Genomic DNA, 17,079 nt, shown 5'->3' with positions numbered 1-17,079 from the left:
AGAACACAAAAGAATCCTCATAAATTGTTTTGAATTATTTTTTTCTCCAAATTGATTTTTTCATATACTAAACATTAAAGATTGCTCAAGTATTCTTAAAATTTCATTAATGTTTTATTTTATTTGTATATACAAATTGCATAATGAACCCATCTCATTTTTTTTTTTTTTTTTTTTTTTTACATATGGTATAATATAATTAGCTTAATAACTGGATTCATGATACTTATTGCTATTATCATTTATCATTTTGTGAAATGAATGTCTTATTATTATACATGGAAAAATAAACAGACAAGAAATTTAATTTCATGGCAAAAATTAGTTGGTTTGAAGGTACCTTAAGGTATTGTTTGATTTTGTGATTTAACTTAAATTTTTGGATATTTTTGAAAATTTTTTAGTTTTAAATTAATTTTTTTATGTTTGTGAATCGTTTTGATGTGATGATGTTAAAAATAAAAAATATTTTATTATATTTTTAAATAAAAAAAATATTTTAAAAAAAAATTTTACCGTATTATCTGACAGACCTTAAACCATAAAGGAAGCAAAAAAATTATCAAGACAAAATAATGTTTAACCTAGAAGCTTAGAAGAAATGAAAAGGAATAACAACACTAAAAATAAAAATAACTAGTTGCAAAACCTATGTAGCAAAACTTTTGCTCATAAGAGTGCCAAAACGACGTGTTTTCATGCTTATACATTCCGTACATAAGTTTTTTCTTTTTCCTTTTCTTTTTCTTTTTCTGAGATGTTTTGTCTGCACAAGTCACAACCCAACTCCACCACCAGTTTGTTTTGTCCATTCTTTTTCCAAAACGAAAAAAAAAAAAAAAATCTTTTACAATTACTATATTTTTTCAAAGAAAAGGAAAGGAAAAAAAACAGGGTCCATTTCTCGTTTCGGGAAGGGAGAGGGAGAAGGGGGCGACAATGGAGACTGCAATTTGTGGGAGAATAGCTCTCTCACCCAATAACGTCTTTAACCCTAAACCCGGTACTTATTACTTTTTCTTCCCTTAACTGCTTTTATTTTACTCGAATTTATTTCTCTAAATTCAATTTTATAACGACCATCAGTTATTACTTTTGGCTACGGTTTACGAGCTGTATTTCTTGCTGCTATTTGTTTATATACTTGTCCAAGAACAAACACCATGCTAGTTAGTTGGTCGTTGCAGTTTGTTACTCTCCAGCTGCTTTTGTTTTCTTTGGTGTTGAATAATTAATAATTAATTAAGAAGGGACAGAGGATATCAGTTTTCTGAGTTTTGGTGGGGATTTTGAATTTAAATTTCCGTAAATCTCATTTCATCTCTTTTATCAATCCTGGTTTCCGGCGAGATGTTCGTGTTTTAACTGGTGGTATTGAGTAGAGTGGTAGTTGGGTCTCGGGTCTTGGTTGCCAGTATTTATTATTTTTCCGTTTTTTTTTTTAGTAGGTGACAAGAACTCTGTTTGTAGAGGACCATGTGCCAGCCGTGGGATTCTCATGTCTATATCAGCAACAGTCTCAGGCAAAGGAGGAGGAGGAGGGATATTGGAGAAGCCCGTTATCGAGAGAACCACTCCTGGTCGCGAATCTGAGTTTGATTTGAGGTACGTACCAGCACCACTTTATCTGATGACCCCGATTCAGGTGCATTCCTGTGGAAACAATTCAGGTTGATGAAAGTTGGAATATATATATATCATTTTAGATTTAATTACAAATCAGGGTTACCCTTTACGTGAACACAGTGGTGTTGATTTATTATTTCTTATTTGCACTGTCTATAGATCTCCAGTCATTCACTTGAGTAAATATTTGTTTATCTTCAAATAATCTTCAGGAAATCAAAGAAAATGGCACCACCTTATCGTGTGATACTGCACAATGACAATTACAATAAACGTGAATATGTTGTACAAGTTCTGATGAAAGTTATCCCGGGGATGACCCTTGACAATGCTGTTAACATAATGCAAGAAGCACACCACAATGGCTTGTCGGTGGTGATTATTTGCACTCAGGCTGATGCTGAAGGGCACTGCATGCAGCTGAGGGGCAATGGACTTCTGAGTTCAATCGAACCTGCCAGCGGTGGATGCTGAGGGCTGTCCTGATGAAATTACATGGTTTCCTGTTAAAAGTGTCATTAAAGCAATAGATGTATATAACATAGCAGTGCTCATATTTACACGTATCGGTCTCGTCCATGTTCAGATGCAAATGGCAGGATTCGCTAATTTTGAATAAAAAGAGACTATGATCTGCAGCTGTTACATTAACTGCAATCTCTGGTTGCTATCCATGTCGTAAACAGGATGTTGTGCTGAACACACAATTCCCCAAAGCTTTTATGACATTTGATTTTCTCGAACTATATGGAACTAGCAGTACCGTTTTGTTTTCAATATATCATGACCCGTTCCATTTAATAACCTGTTGGTTACCAAATGAGCAGACTCACAAAACATCCCCTGTTCCTCTTTTTGGATCCTTTTTTATTTTATTTTTTGGCTGCAGAAATCTAATTTGAACCTCTTCTAATTAGAGCCATCGTGGCTGTGATGTCACTGAACCTTTTGATCAAGGCACCCACGTGCCACGGTACTATTTCACAACTAGCCGCAGCACCCAGTACAGAATCTTCCCCGTCTTCTATTCATTCTGAGTTATACGAGACCAATTTCCCAAATATTATCTGCTTTAACAAATCAACAGGAAACCTTCAAATTGCATGCAGAAAATCAACTGCGTGCAGGAAAATTTGGTGTCTCGTACTTCATTCATTCAAGTACAGATATATCAAGATCCAACAAAATATCATTTAAGTAGAGCATATAACACGCCCTTGAGTTTGACAATCAAACACGCTTACTGCTCTTCGAATCAGGAATTTCTGTTTTGAGCAATTGCTCTTGTAAATTATCTTGTCATGTCCTTGGAGAACGATCACCTTCTTGATGTTTGCAAGTTATACCTAACCAGTTTCAATCCCTGAATGCAAGCAGTCACAAACAGATCCATTGTTAGAGTATTGAATAGTACAGGTTAAAATGCAAATTTCTTCACCTATTAACCGGCATCATGCCTGTGCAGCCACTTGAAGCCATTGTTCTCAGAGTTCTATTTGTTAATTGATAGAAAGGCATTCCAGTTTAATGACAAAGCCCTTCATAAACTAGTTCTTGCATCCTGTTCTGACAGGTAAATTTTGCATCTACGTTTGCTACAGTCTATTTTCATGACTCTCTGTGTGCGTGTGCAAGCAAGGGGCCTGCACATTTCTGTGAGAGGGTGATTCCTGGAGTGAAAATATTTCTCACACCAGTGAAAATATTACCACCCAACCAATTCTAAAAGGGTATTTACGAGTATGGTAGTGGTTATTTTTCAAAATTATTTTCGCTCGGAAAAACATCAAAATAATGTTTTTTTATTTTTTAAAAATTTATTTTTGACATCAAAACATCTAAAAAAAAAAAATTGAAGCAAAAAAAAAATTCAAATTTTGATGAAAAACAGTTTGAAACTCACTCCCAAACAACCCCAATTAATTATCTGTTGGACAGCAGTTTTTCTGCATTTCCTTCTCTTTTTCCAATAAATTTATTATAGAGCTTGCCCATGCACCCCAGCTCCCACCCCTCCTCTTCTCATCTTATACACCATGAATGAGGTATCTAAGTGAATTGAAAGTACTTACTGCTAGTTAGATGATGTGTCTACTCAACCATTGATAGGAAGGATTGGATTCCAAAAATAATAAAAAGAACTCCACCTGACAATGCAACCTGAATGGCAAAAAAGCACAGCATTGACATCAAAGATTGCTTGCATACATAATGTAGAGAAAAACATTCTGAATATGCTATGAAGAAAAATGCAAAGATCAATAATTACTATTTTCTCAGATATTTGAGATGCCAAGCTCTTTCCACCAACAACAGCGGCAGTAGTACACAATGCTTGCCCTCTGAAGAAAAGGAAAAACAATCAATCACAATAAACTTGGTGGTATATATAGTAAGTTCAAACAAGAAAAATAGCATGACTCCAATAAATGCATGGAGAAAACACTTTAACTTACACAATTCCACCAAGAACTACACCTAATGGGTTCTCATCAGCAGCCAAGCCAATGGTGGCTATCTGAAAAGTAATTGAACATAATGCAAAATAAGAATGAAGCACCATCACCATGAGAATAAATTAATAGGTTGTATGGGTCCTGAAGGTGATTCTTACCTGGCTCTTGTCACCCCATTCACCAAAGAATGTAATGGAAAATGCCTGCAGAACACGCATGATAAAACTGGTTATCCCAAGGGTCAAATAAGATTATTTTTTTTTTCCTGGACCAACAGTAGTACTTCAGAGTTCCAAATCTAATAGTTCAAAAAGAAAAAAGAAAAAAGAAAAAAGAAAAAAAAAAAAAAAGGCATTACTTTCAAGAGTATTGGCGAGAACAACTGTGAAAGAAATGGCCGCCTCTGCTTTTTCAACTCATCATCGTCCTGGAAATAAAACTGTTAAAAAAGTTTGAAACCAACAAGCATAGCATATTCAAGGAACAAAGTTAGAAACATTCAACTATGAAACTAAATTTCTGGTACACATAACCAATTTAGGCATGACTGAGTCATTTGTCTCATGAAATATAGGAAATGTCCAGTTAATGATTCCATTTATCATCAATCCAGATGTTTGAAGATTAATGAAAAATGTACATTAGACATGCCACATTCTGGTACCAACACCTGATAGCACATAAGCTGCACCCCAGCCTCCTATTATTTTGAAATTCAGATATATGCAGCTCTGTGGTCCATGTTTAGAGATGCCACACAATGGGCAATTACTTGCATTTAATACAGAAAGGAAAAAAAAAAAAAAAACAAACCTCCACCAAGGTAAATAGGAAAAGGAATCTAAATACAACAAGGTAAATAAAAACAATCTCGCATAGTAACTCCTGAGCCTTCTTTGAAGGCCTTCCCGATCTCCGATGACTATGAAATTTTAACCTTATAGACAATAAGGTCTTTAAAATTATGCTTGTTTTACTAGACTGCGTGTTGACCTCTTCAAAACCTAGAAAATCTTAACAATTTAGGAAATAATACAATAAACATTATTATGACAAGAACATTGAAGAAAGTGCCCCCACATCAAGAGTCAACCCAAACCCAAATAGAAGGGAAAAAAAGGAGCAAGGTCAGTTCAGAGGACTATTGCCTTCACGATCAGATATGCAAGTAGGAAGTGCTAGTTATCCAGTACACAAAGCACAGTTATTATACCTTGCTACCAGCTTTGGTGGTTCCTGTGTTAGCTTTCCAATCAGCATCCTAATGATAAAACAGAGGCAAAGTGAACTACCATTCCAGTTAAATGTAAATATCATCAGAAGGAAGAAACAAACCAATTTAGCTTCAACTTCTGCCAATTCTTCAGCCTCCCTGTTCAAAACAATAGAAATAAATTCCAATGAGAACAATTTGTGAAGCTGGAGAAGAGTGAAAAGGAAAGCTAACAAAGAAAGAAGATCAAACCCTTACCCTTTGTCATTAAATCCATCCCACAATGACCAAAACCCAAATCCAAAAAACAGTATTGTTGTTATGTGATGAGTCCAAGTACGAGAGATCTAGATCAGCAAACATGGATGAAAACTCAATTAACATATGTAAAAGAAAGTAACAAGGCAGTCTCACTTAACAACTTTAAATAGATACGTGCACTTAAACAAATACTGCAGAACAGATAGATGACTAGAGAAGAGAGAGCGGTAGGGGATGGGGTGTTAATAAGCTATGTTTGTCAATGCTACAGGCTATACATAGGCTTTTCTTGTGTACTACCAGGAAATTTGTGTCCCAAGGAAGACATAGAGGATGCAAAATATATCAATTACTTGTTTAAAAAGTTCAATTGCATCTAACAGAAGTGTAATTGCTCTGCTAAAACATCAAAAAGGGCACCCCAATAGAAACACAAAATTAACCAACAAAAAAACTATCCAGGCCTCAAACAGACTGCTTACCAGATTTGGAGCAGCCCAGCCAACGATAGCAGAAAGGATAGTCATCACCTAAAAATCAACAAATATTATCATTAACAATTGGGCACTCGGAAAGGGCAATTTTGTCAAATCTACAGTCAAGCATGAAAAAAACAAGAGAAAACACTTACAATCAAAGCTGCCAAACAGCCTGACAAAACAAGTCTTCTTGGGTGACGCATGGCCAGGATCTAGAAACAAGCAGCACAAGTAAGGCAAGCAGGTACAAAATGCGAGAGAATTATAAATAACTAGTTATAGGGAAATTGTGATAGAAATTCTAGCTCTTAATCATAAGGGATATTGGAGAAAGCATACATGACAGAATGATGCCTGATTCTCTATACTAAGTAAACTACAGGGCATAAAAGACACTCTCGAACAGAAACTATGAAATCCTCAAGTGAAATGAGCAGTGAGAACTTAAAAAACACCATCATTGGCCACTTAAGCAAAGAATGTCATTTTGGAACAAGTCAAATGAGATTTTGAATCCTTCTCCGTGTATCTATCATCACAATTTTTTTTTGTGGCAGCTTTTACTAAAAGTAAAGGCAGTATGCACGATGCAAATTGGCTGTAAACTACAATCATTGTCTTTTTTCAACTTCTCTTGTGCTCACTCGGTTCAAAACATATGCTTTGGAGAGCTCAAAAATATATGAATAATTACAAATATAAAGGCTGTTAAATTGGATTGATTTTCCATATTCGTGTTGCCAGAAAGTTATCAAAGATACTCATTTTCCAAACTCCAGCTTGTCCATAAATACAGGAAGTCCTTGAACCTATGTAACTTGCTAGTCAATTTGATTTAACCTTGCTTCGTACTTTTGGTACCATCAAGCATATATTTAAAATTTTCTTTACCATTATCGTTTTCTTTATTTTTTGTTGGTATTTTCAGAATTCTATGACCATAACTGCAAAGGCCATCCCAGTGGTTGAAAGCAACTAAAGGTTACCAAGTTTAAATGAGACAAGGACGAAGCAGGTGGATGGGGATGGGCAAGTGTAATGAAGAAAACAAAACATGCAAGTTTTTTCGGTTTTTCAACAGAAAAGCATCATCGACAGCGAACGTAAATAAGTTGCTGAAACTCCATCTTACAGATACAGTCTCAGTTATTTCAACATGGCGATAAACAACCCAGGCAGGTACTTTGTGGAGAAAACAATACCCACCCGATCCTATAAAGTAACGTACCATAAAAAAAAAAAAGGGGAAAGGTACGGTAATGATAATCTAAACAACAAAAGAATTAATCCCTGATCTAACGGTCCTGTGAGCAACAGCACCTTTCAAACTCAAGAGAATTTATCCCTTCATCAAATTTTAAAACCACTATCCATATTAAATTATATCATAAGTATATTCCTTTTTCTTTAATTAAAAAAAAAATAGCATTACTTTCAACACATTAATCATCGTTTATTAAAAGTCAACGCATAAAGCTTTTCCCAAAAATTAATCTCTCTCTCAAGAAATTCCCACTTGATCATAAGGAAAAAAGAATAACAGGCAACTTTCTGTAATTATATCCTTAAAAAAAAATACAGGTTCAAAATTAATTTAAGTAATAGATCAAGAAAATACACCAAATTCCTTAGAGAATAAATAAATAAAACTAACCGCAGCAGCAAAAAAAGTCTTGTCGCCGATCTCCGATAGCACGGTCATCGCAAGAGACTTAGTGAAACCCTTGGTTAAGCAAAAAGAAAAAATGAAAGAAGATCTGTGATTAAAAAGTTCTAAATCCAGGTTACAGCGAAATCAACAGAGATTAATATTTGCTTCACGAACAAATTACCTGAGCAACCGAGGTCATGTTTTCCAGTAAAAGATAACAAGATTTCCTGACAATGAGAGAAACTTGAGCTGCAGTGGGAAATTTCTTCGAAGACACAGTTGTCGAAATTTCGTGTAAAGGGTTAGTTTTGGTTAGTATAAGACTATAAGCCTATAAGGAGCGTGAGTTTCAGTTCCTATTGAGAAAGAAAGATGCTTTTTGTCTGGGGCTTTAACACGCGGCAGCTGTTGTTGTGTTGTGATTGGACGGACGTCTGGTATTTGAGGATGTTAGGGTTGCAATTTATAGTTTCGGAAATCAGCGCGTGACCTCAGTCATAAATCACTCTTTATTTTTATAAGATGAATTAAATGATCTTTCTACTCTTGAGAACTAATTAATTAGTTATTTTTTTCCTTTTTTAAATTTATTTATTATTTTATTTTAAGAAGTAGAAAAGGAAGAAATAGATAATATGAAAGGATTAATGAACACAAAAGATATTTTTCGAAATAAAATAAATTTTGAACCAAGTATGAATAATGGTTGTGTTTGTTAAATGTAACTGGTTGACATTCAACGTGGCGGGAGATGTTTTGCCCTTGTGTACGTACATCAGAAACGATGATACAAGGCTATAAGCTACTTTTTGGAGAGAATTTACTTTTGTTTTTAAACTGAAACATAACTCTGAAAGGACATATTTTTTTTATTTTGCCATCACTCCTCCATAGAAAAAGTGACTAGAGAATTATTTGATTGTGAATTTCAAGATTTATGAAAATTAGATGAAATATATGTAAATTAGTTTAAATATTTTTATATAAATAAAAATAAAAAAGTAAACATTACAAAAGTAAGAAATTTTTATGGTGTGCAGTATCCAACATAACTATTTGTTGTTGGGTATAATTTTCTATAAAAAAGTAAGAAATTTATAATATTTGAACTGATTAAAAGTAAAAAAATGGCTTGCTTCCTAGAAAAACTAGAGGTTGTATTATTGATATAGATTTTCACACGCATATTTTCACTACACCAAGGTGCCTTGGTAAAACTTCAACTTTTTTCTTTTTAATTGCACCCCCTGTTAGGCCACAGCTAATGATCAAAATGTCAAACTTTGCAAAGGATGAAAAAAAATAAATGATAAGGGATCAAAGTGAAAAATACAAAAAAAACCATGTGATTGTTGAACGCTTAGCGTGAGAAGTTAACTCTCTCTCTCCTTTTTCAAAGTTGATACATTTTCAGTCCTTGTAATTTTTGACAATTCATTTTTGGTCCATGGTTTTCTTAAAAAAAATCAATTTTGAAAAGAGAGATTAGTTTTATTCCGGTTAAAGATAAAGAAAATTATTAATTAGAATTCCAACTAAAAATAATTAACTTTGGTGTCGTCGTGCTTTTAAGCTTTCACCTTGCAGAAAAAACAGACCGGATCTTATGAAATTTATAGAATTCAAGTTGAGTTTCAGTTCTTACATTGATTTTTTGAGGTGATTTTATGCTGCAAGCGGGTTTAATTGAGTTTTTATTTTGTTTTTCAGGTATTTTCAAATGAAAAAAATTGTGTTAAAAAATTATAATTTTTTTTAATTTTTATACCTATCACATGGTGGTCAGAAGCTCAGCAGCAGGTGTAAGGGCTTTATAAGATTATGATTAAATACTATCTTGGCATCACAAGGGAGTCCATGGGCGACCGAGTGGTCAAGTAAATGTTCATAAATGGCCACCGCAGAATTCAAGTTTTGATCTTTCATTTCTGGGAAGGGGAGGATCGGCATTGGGCTTTTTGGTAGTCTTTTTTTTTCCTTTACTATTTTGGATTTTGAAGAAAGCCCATGGGAATAAAAGTTTAGAATTTTGGGTAATTTTTATCATTTGATTTTTCATGATTTAAGTTATTCAGCTGAGCCAAGCGGTTTTATTAGTTTTTTTAATTTTTAAGGAATTTGGATCATTTATTATTATTTATTATAAATTGCATGGTTGAAATGGTTTAAACCCTTCTTCATTTCGATCAACTAACGATAGTTGGTAAAATTAAAGGACTTGCACAACAGAGAGTTGGACTAAGGGGTCAACAAGTACCGACAACCCCTTATTTGATTATGTTATTAGTGTTTAATTTTACAGGTATTTTATTTTTATTATTGATATGTTTTAGATGTTTAATTAATTTGTTCTGATTTTATAAAGTTAGTAGGGGCTTCTAATCCAAGTTATAAATTTGATATTTTAATACAAGTTATAGCTTAAATTGATAAAATATATTCTATTTTGATATATTTAAAAATATTATTTATTTATTTTTTAAATCAAACCATATTATTATCAATCTTTTATAATATATTGTGCATTTAAGTTTTTGTTTTTGTCATTTGAGTTTTATTTTTATTCTTTGATTATTTTTTTCTTCTGTTAACTGAAGTTATAGTATATAGCTTAAGTAACTACGACAAAGCGTCTGTCAAAGTGAAAACAAAGTTGTTACATTCAAATCCGGATTTCTTTAAAAAAATAGCACTTCTATTAAATTTTTTTGACAAATAACACAATTTGAGAAATATATGATAAAATAGCACATTATTATTTTTAAGTGTAACAAGATAATTGTTGTAATTTAAAATTAATAAATATCATGTTTTTGAAACATAACAAAGTAAAACTCTAATCATCTAGTTCAACCGGTATCTAATTATATGAACTTGTTAATCATTTCGATCAAAAATTATTATTTAATTAATCTTTTCTTTCAAATATATTTTATGAGTCAAAATATACATATTTTTTCAAGCTTGTAAACAAAAAAATACTCTAGATAAAATCTCAAAAAGTTATTATTCATACAATAATAATTATCATTTGTTTGTCAATGTCAATAATATAGTCGACCTGCGATAATAAATGATTATAGTTAGGCGTGGGTATGTCATAACTAAATAAGGATATACCTTAAACAAATTATTTGAATGGCTTAACAAATATATTTATGAATCACAAATTTAAGCTCAAGATGAGATTTAGTCTCGTCAGACCAGAATAACGAATCAAAAGGGTTATAACTTTTGATTTTATCGTTGAATCGCTTTTAAATTTTTATAGGAGCTTCTGAACACTGTTTATTCTATAGTAATTATTGATTCACTACATGGACTGTCATATATTTAAATATCAAAAAATCTTATTGATAGCCTCAGTTTTATCAATTTTGAGTTTCTTATTGTTTAGGAACCGGTTGATTGATCTCAATAACTATCACGAGTAGATCGATTAATTGAGTTAGATAATTGGAGTTTCACCTTGTCGCGCTTTAAAAGACAATATTTATTAAATATCTATATTTTAAAACGCGACAACTATCTTGTTGGAGCTAAAAATAATGACATTTAATAAATATCAAAGTTACGAAATATGATAACATAAAAATATACTACTTTGTCAAAACTCTTTGCTCTTATATTAATTTGCATATTGTTTTGATTTTGTATGCTAATTTTCCGATTTATCCTACAAATCCTGTAAGCTAGGCAATGGATCGATGAATGGAAGAGTGAAGATGACACGTTCCCACGTCGAGTTTCCTATTTTCTCGGATGAAAAATTATGGTAGTATTTAAGTTGTCTAATGTACAAAAGCCAACACTTCCGTTAAATTCTCAAAATAAAAAAAATAAAAAAAGAAGAAGAAGAATTGCCAGCACTTCTGTGCGACAGAGCTTGAGCACTGATCGAACCCAATTTTAATGGTAAGAGAAAATATTTATTGTGGTTGTATCTGTTATGATGGTGTCTGCAACTTGCAAGCTCGTTTTTCCAAAGGAAATTTGAGCGAAGAAGACTAACATAAAATTCCGAGGGGAGCACCCTTATAAAGGAGCAAAAGTCTTTATTTATTTTTCTACACCTGCATAAAATTAGCATAATCTTCGACGATATATATCACAGTAGTTTTCGTTTAATATGTATAGTCGAATCTTTCCTTTCAATCATCTGGATTCTCTCATTAAAGGGAGACTTGAGAGCAAGAGAAGATTACCTCTCATTGTATTGTAAAAAAATGGCGGATTTTCCCTTAAATCAAAAGGAAACATACAAGCTCAGCTCCTGACGATCGAGAATTTTAACTTTCTAAGTAATAGCCGGTGTGTTCTTTCTCTTTTTTTCTTTTCTTTTTTGTGAGAAATACTGTAGGGTTCCTTATTCAGCTTTGATTAGTCACATTTGGAGCTTAGATGATCCTCAGAATCTGCATCTGTACTCGGCCTCAGGCCCTGTTCTAACTGATGAAAGCTATTTTCTTTGGAAAACATCCCACAAAGAAAAGGCCCAGAATAAAAAACAATATACTCTCTTAATGATATGCGATGTGCCTTTCCGTCTCCAAAAGCCAACGGGGACACTTCACAGGAGAAGAACATGACGACGGACGGACGGTGCATAACAAGTAGGAGTAGCCTTATCCCCCCTTTAATCATTGTGCCTGAAACCATGGCCCTCTAACAAAGAAACTCCTTCAAAGGCAATGATTTTAGGATAGATCTAAATCACCAACCAACCAACAAAAACTCCCTGTTATTGGCTCCAGGTCTACAAATCCCACAATCCCTGAGATGGTCCCAGTTTGAAAGAGAAAAGGAAAGGTGCTGGGGCTGTGCATAGTTAACTTCTCTGATTCCTAGAGAGTTTTTTTTTATCACAGCAGCCCGTGTACTCAGCCAAAAAATGTCTCTTCATGATTACAGACTCCTTATGTTTATCAGACAAGTTGGTCTTTCCAAATTGGCTTTAACACTTTAACCAGTGGATGGTGGGCTCTCATTTCACTTTAAATATACAAACAGATTCCCCATTACAATTGAGTTTCTTACTGACAGGACTAAAAAATCCAAGGGAAAGCTCCTTACCAAACCCCAAGTAAATTTCTTTTTCTTATTTATGCCTATTGCACTCGGCTGTTTATAGATGTTTGCTCTGTCTTTTAATTCTATGAATTCAAATATAAAATCCAAGGAATCTGATCAATTTGTTTTAAAGAGTGGCCTAGGCCAGTATGAAGGTATATTTTTAAAATTATTTGAAATTAAATTTTGTCCCGGTTAATACACATTCATATATAAAGAAAATCCAACCATTAAAAAAAAATATCATATTTGAGTCACCAAACCACTACTTATAATAGCTGATGATCTTGATCACTCAACTCCCATATTGAAGAGGTAGCTATTCTCGGCTGTGACTATGGTTTCAACTTCTCCTTCCAAGGTGAGCAGAACCAGTTATACCCTTGTTTCCCATATCTTGCATGCTTATTATTTCGAAAAAATGTAACCATTTTTCTTTTCCATTCTTGAAATCTAAACAGGAAGCTCAGTCCATGAGCAAATGGACAGAAGGCGACCCTGCTCGCCGAGCCAAATGGTGGTACTCAACTTTCCACGCTGTCACAGCCATGATCGGTGCAGGTGTTCTAAGTCTGCCCTATGCCATGGCTTACTTAGGCTGGTATGTTAGTCAGTACTGTAACACAGCTTAACAGATACTTATTAATACGCGCAGCAAAGAAGACTAAATAATTATATTTCTGTTCTTGATCATCAGGGGTCCAGGGATAATGGTCTTAGCGTTATCCTGGTGCATGACCTTGAACACAATGTGGCAAATGATCCAACTCCATGAATGTGTTCCCGGGACTCGCTTTGATCGCTACATCGACCTAGGTCGACATGCCTTCGGGCCGAAATTGGGACCATGGATTGTCCTGCCTCAGCAACTGATTGTTCAAGTTGGTTGTGATATTGTGTACATGGTCACAGGAGGAAAGTGTCTGAAGAAGTTCATGGAGATGACCTGCGCCTCCTGCACACCAATAAGGCAGTCTTACTGGATTTTGATCTTTGGTGGCATTCATTTCTTCTTGTCCCAGCTTCCTAATTTCAATTCTGTTGCTGGCGTTTCACTAGCTGCAGCAGTCATGTCACTCAGGTATTTGGTTTAAATTTTTTATCTCCTTGCTCCTTGCTTATAACCAGAACATAACCGTGGTAATTCTGTGAAATCGGGTGTTTTTTTGTGTTGCGGAAGTTTTTTTTTTAAAAAATATTTTTTACTCAAAAATGCATTAAATAAAGTTCTTAGAGTGACAAACAATTTCTAAACACAAGGATGAAAGGCACCATCCATTTAAAATAAAGGAATTTTAGTCTTGAACTATAACTGTCAATTAGCGAGCAAGAATATTCTTTCCCAAAATTGAAGAAAAATTAGATAAACTACTAGTTGAAAAGCCTTGCACACTGCTGACTTGGTTAGCTTGTAAACTAATCTGTGAGTAGAATCTCATTTTGGCGCAAAATGAACACACCAAAACACCTCATGTGAAGAGATTTTCAATAACTTGAACCGTAGTCATTTGGCCATGTTTCAAGAGACCAAAGATTAAGATACAAAAAGAACTTAACCATAGTTAAAAAAACGACACGGCTATAATCAAGCGTTTTTTTTCCCTTTTTTGATGATACATAACCTAGTCATTTAACAAAGGATTATATGTCACTCTTTTCTTTTCCTTTTTTTTTTTTTTTCCATATCCCGACTTCCACCGGCATGATCTTCGACCTTAATTAAAAAGGCCTGATCTCCCCTCGCCCACCTGCCATCAGCCTCCGAATTTGAAACAAAATGCAAAAATATGAAATTCTTTCAGCTGATAGCTAGACTCAGTAGTATTAGATAGTATTTCATTTTACTCTCCAATTACTAGCTGTGGTTTCAACCATAAGTCATTGATTCTGGTATTGAATCTCTATGATTTAATTACCATACACAAGATACGACTAGGAGATCTATTGTTTACTGGAGGAGCATGGCTTCGAACAATTGTGACGATTCTAGTCATGCCTTATCAGACTCACTTGCATCAGATTGTGAAAATTATCGAGCATGCAAAAAATTTGTGGCTAGAATTGGACAATTGCCACACTCGCTATTGTATTAGCATTTGCTGATTAATTTACTATGGATCAATGACTAGTAGAAAGTTATGCGATTCTGATCTCTGTCCCTCAAAAGGGCCATTGCTTAAAGCTATTCGTTGCTTTTGGTAGGGTCACTCGGATCCCTTTTTGTATCGAATATATCAGTCTCACTGATTGCTTTTTGAGTGACAGCCATAATTATGAGGATAAGTTATCAATCTTGCGGAAGGAAATGGGTTTAGACTTTAGACTCGGAGGCTTTTTTATGCGTTTGGTGGAACTTTGGTGACAAAAAAAGCTAAGAAAATGACGCAAAGGCAAAGCTAGTTCTTCAACATTTTACAATCAGATCGATGTTGAAGTAAAGCAGACACTTAAAGTGAACGCATACAGATTACTATCAAAGTCAAAAGGTGAAACCAAACAGGAAAACATGCTTAGTGGACATCAAGACATGAACTTAATTTGTATACCTTTTCAATATTCCTATTATTCTTATGTTGAATTTGGACAAAAAGTTTTAATTTCTGATCATAAGGGCACGAATCATGCAAAAACTACAGGTTCTTGATTGATTAACATTGTGCAGTGCTGTCTTACTCCACTGAGTTTCTGATTGCAGTTATTCAACCATAGCATGGGCAGGTTCTTTGGCCCATGGCCGGGTTGATAATGTGAGCTATGCTTACAAAAGCACCAGCGCAGCTGACTACATGTTTCGTGTCTTCAATGCACTGGGAGAAATTTCTTTTGCATTTGCTGGCCATGCAGTTGTTCTTGAAATCCAAGCTACAATTCCATCGACTCCTGAGAAGCCTTCCAAAATACCAATGTGGAAAGGTGCACTGGGTGCTTACTTTATCAATGCAATTTGCTATTTTCCTGTTGCCCTTATAGGGTACTGGGCATTTGGACAAGATGTTGATGATAATGTGCTTACTGATCTCAAAAGACCCGCATGGCTCATCGCCTCCGCTAATTTAATGGTGGTAGTTCATGTCATTGGTAGCTACCAGGTAGGTATAAGAGACTATATTCATGAAATTAACAGTACACATATGTTCACATTCTCAAAAAAAAAAAAAACACAGACGCACGCACATGTTCTGCTGGACCTAACAGAAACCTTTTCTAGGTCTATGCCATGCCTGTTTTTGACATGCTAGAGAGGATGATGATGAAAAGACTCAATTTCCCACCAGGAATTGCACTAAGACTCCTAACTCGCTCTACTTACGTTGGTGAGATTTGTTGTTTTTCTGGCATTAAATTAACTTGCATCTTCCAATTATTTGTTATCCGTTGAATTTACAAACTACACATGCCCCTGATATTTGGCAGCATTTACACTATTTGTTGGAGTCACCTTCCCGTTCTTTGGAGATCTTCTTGGTTTCTTTGGTGGATTTGGTTTTGCCCCCACTTCATATTTTGTAAGCCTCTCTTAGGGTAATTGCGATAATCACTAGATTACTTTCAGAATCAGACAAGATAATGATCTATCCATTCTGGGCTTTCTTGCAGCTCCCTTGCGTGATGTGGCTGCTAATCAAGAAACCCAAGAGATTCAGCACCCAATGGTTTATAAATTGGGTAAGCAGAACAATCCAAAATGCCATGCCTTTCCTAATTAAAGCAACAAATAGACCAGTGAATTATTTATTAATTAATAGCAGTAATTCTTCTTGTCTTCAGGCTTCCATATTCGTCGGAGTGTTCATCATGATAGCATCCACGATTGGTGGGTTCCGGAATATTGTTACCGATTCCTCCACCTATAGGTTCTATACATAAATAATGGCAAAATGTATATGAACGAGTTTGCAATACTTGTTCTTCTTACTTATCAGCTGCTTGCTAGCGCTGCCTTTGTTGTGGGATAATCGCCACTATCAAGTACTCCAACTTTTAATAAGTATACCAGTTTTTTTTTTTAATTTCAATCAAGTATTTTTTTTTTTGTTCAGTTTTTATCAATTGCTCCATTTTTTCGATGTTGTATCCTTTATTTGAGTATTTACTATATAAAAATAGAAAGGAGCAAAATAATTTGAGCAAGAAAGTTCCCACCAGGAATGAAAAGGTGAAGCTACAATTTAGTAGCATGGGATAAAGGACACATCAACAAATAATGGATGAAAAATACCTGATTGCTAGTTTAATATATTTGAATGAAATAAATTAAAATTCATCTACTTTATTAAAAAAATTAAAAGTTGGCGGGCTTGTTACCCAATTACATCCTTTGTT

General features: G+C 34.3%; 3 protein-coding genes across 3 annotated transcripts; 2 read left to right on the top strand and 1 right to left on the bottom strand.

Moving 5' to 3' along the window:
* The first annotated feature begins 805 nt into the window (after positions 1 to 805).
* On the top strand, positions 806 to 2,372 carry LOC118047760 (ATP-dependent Clp protease adapter protein CLPS1, chloroplastic). Its single transcript, XM_035057129.2, has 3 exons — positions 806 to 1,003; positions 1,449 to 1,605; positions 1,839 to 2,372. The coding sequence occupies exons 1-3, from the start codon at positions 940 to 942 to the stop codon at positions 2,098 to 2,100; spliced, it is 483 nt and encodes a 160-aa protein (XP_034913020.1). The 5' UTR covers positions 806 to 939; the 3' UTR covers positions 2,101 to 2,372.
* Positions 2,373 to 2,678: 306 nt separating this feature from the next.
* LOC118047752 (GDT1-like protein 4) lies at positions 2,679 to 8,027 on the bottom strand. Its single transcript, XM_035057118.2, has 13 exons — positions 7,868 to 8,027; positions 7,690 to 7,758; positions 6,188 to 6,247; positions 6,039 to 6,086; positions 5,554 to 5,642; positions 5,418 to 5,454; positions 5,296 to 5,343; positions 4,441 to 4,509; positions 4,241 to 4,285; positions 4,083 to 4,144; positions 3,896 to 3,968; positions 3,699 to 3,786; positions 2,679 to 2,989 (listed from the first exon to the last, which is right to left on the bottom strand). Exons 1-12 carry the CDS (start codon positions 7,883 to 7,885, stop codon positions 3,718 to 3,720), a joined length of 687 nt encoding a protein of 228 aa, XP_034913009.1. The 5' UTR covers positions 7,886 to 8,027; the 3' UTR covers positions 2,679 to 2,989; positions 3,699 to 3,717.
* Positions 8,028 to 12,747: 4,720 nt separating this feature from the next.
* Positions 12,748 to 16,766, top strand: LOC118047770 (lysine histidine transporter-like 6). The gene is made up of 8 exons (XM_035057140.2): positions 12,748 to 13,117; positions 13,218 to 13,357; positions 13,454 to 13,837; positions 15,452 to 15,845; positions 15,965 to 16,070; positions 16,171 to 16,262; positions 16,354 to 16,422; positions 16,525 to 16,766. The coding sequence occupies exons 1-8, from the start codon at positions 13,094 to 13,096 to the stop codon at positions 16,621 to 16,623; spliced, it is 1,308 nt and encodes a 435-aa protein (XP_034913031.1). The 5' UTR covers positions 12,748 to 13,093; the 3' UTR covers positions 16,624 to 16,766.
* Positions 16,767 to 17,079: the final 313 nt, after the last annotated feature.

This window comes from Populus alba, chromosome 10 (genome assembly GCF_005239225.2).
Source record: "Populus alba chromosome 10, ASM523922v2, whole genome shotgun sequence".
NCBI classification, from domain to species: Eukaryota; Viridiplantae; Streptophyta; class Magnoliopsida; order Malpighiales; family Salicaceae; genus Populus; species Populus alba.
This window is presented reverse-complemented; position numbering and strand designations above follow the sequence as displayed.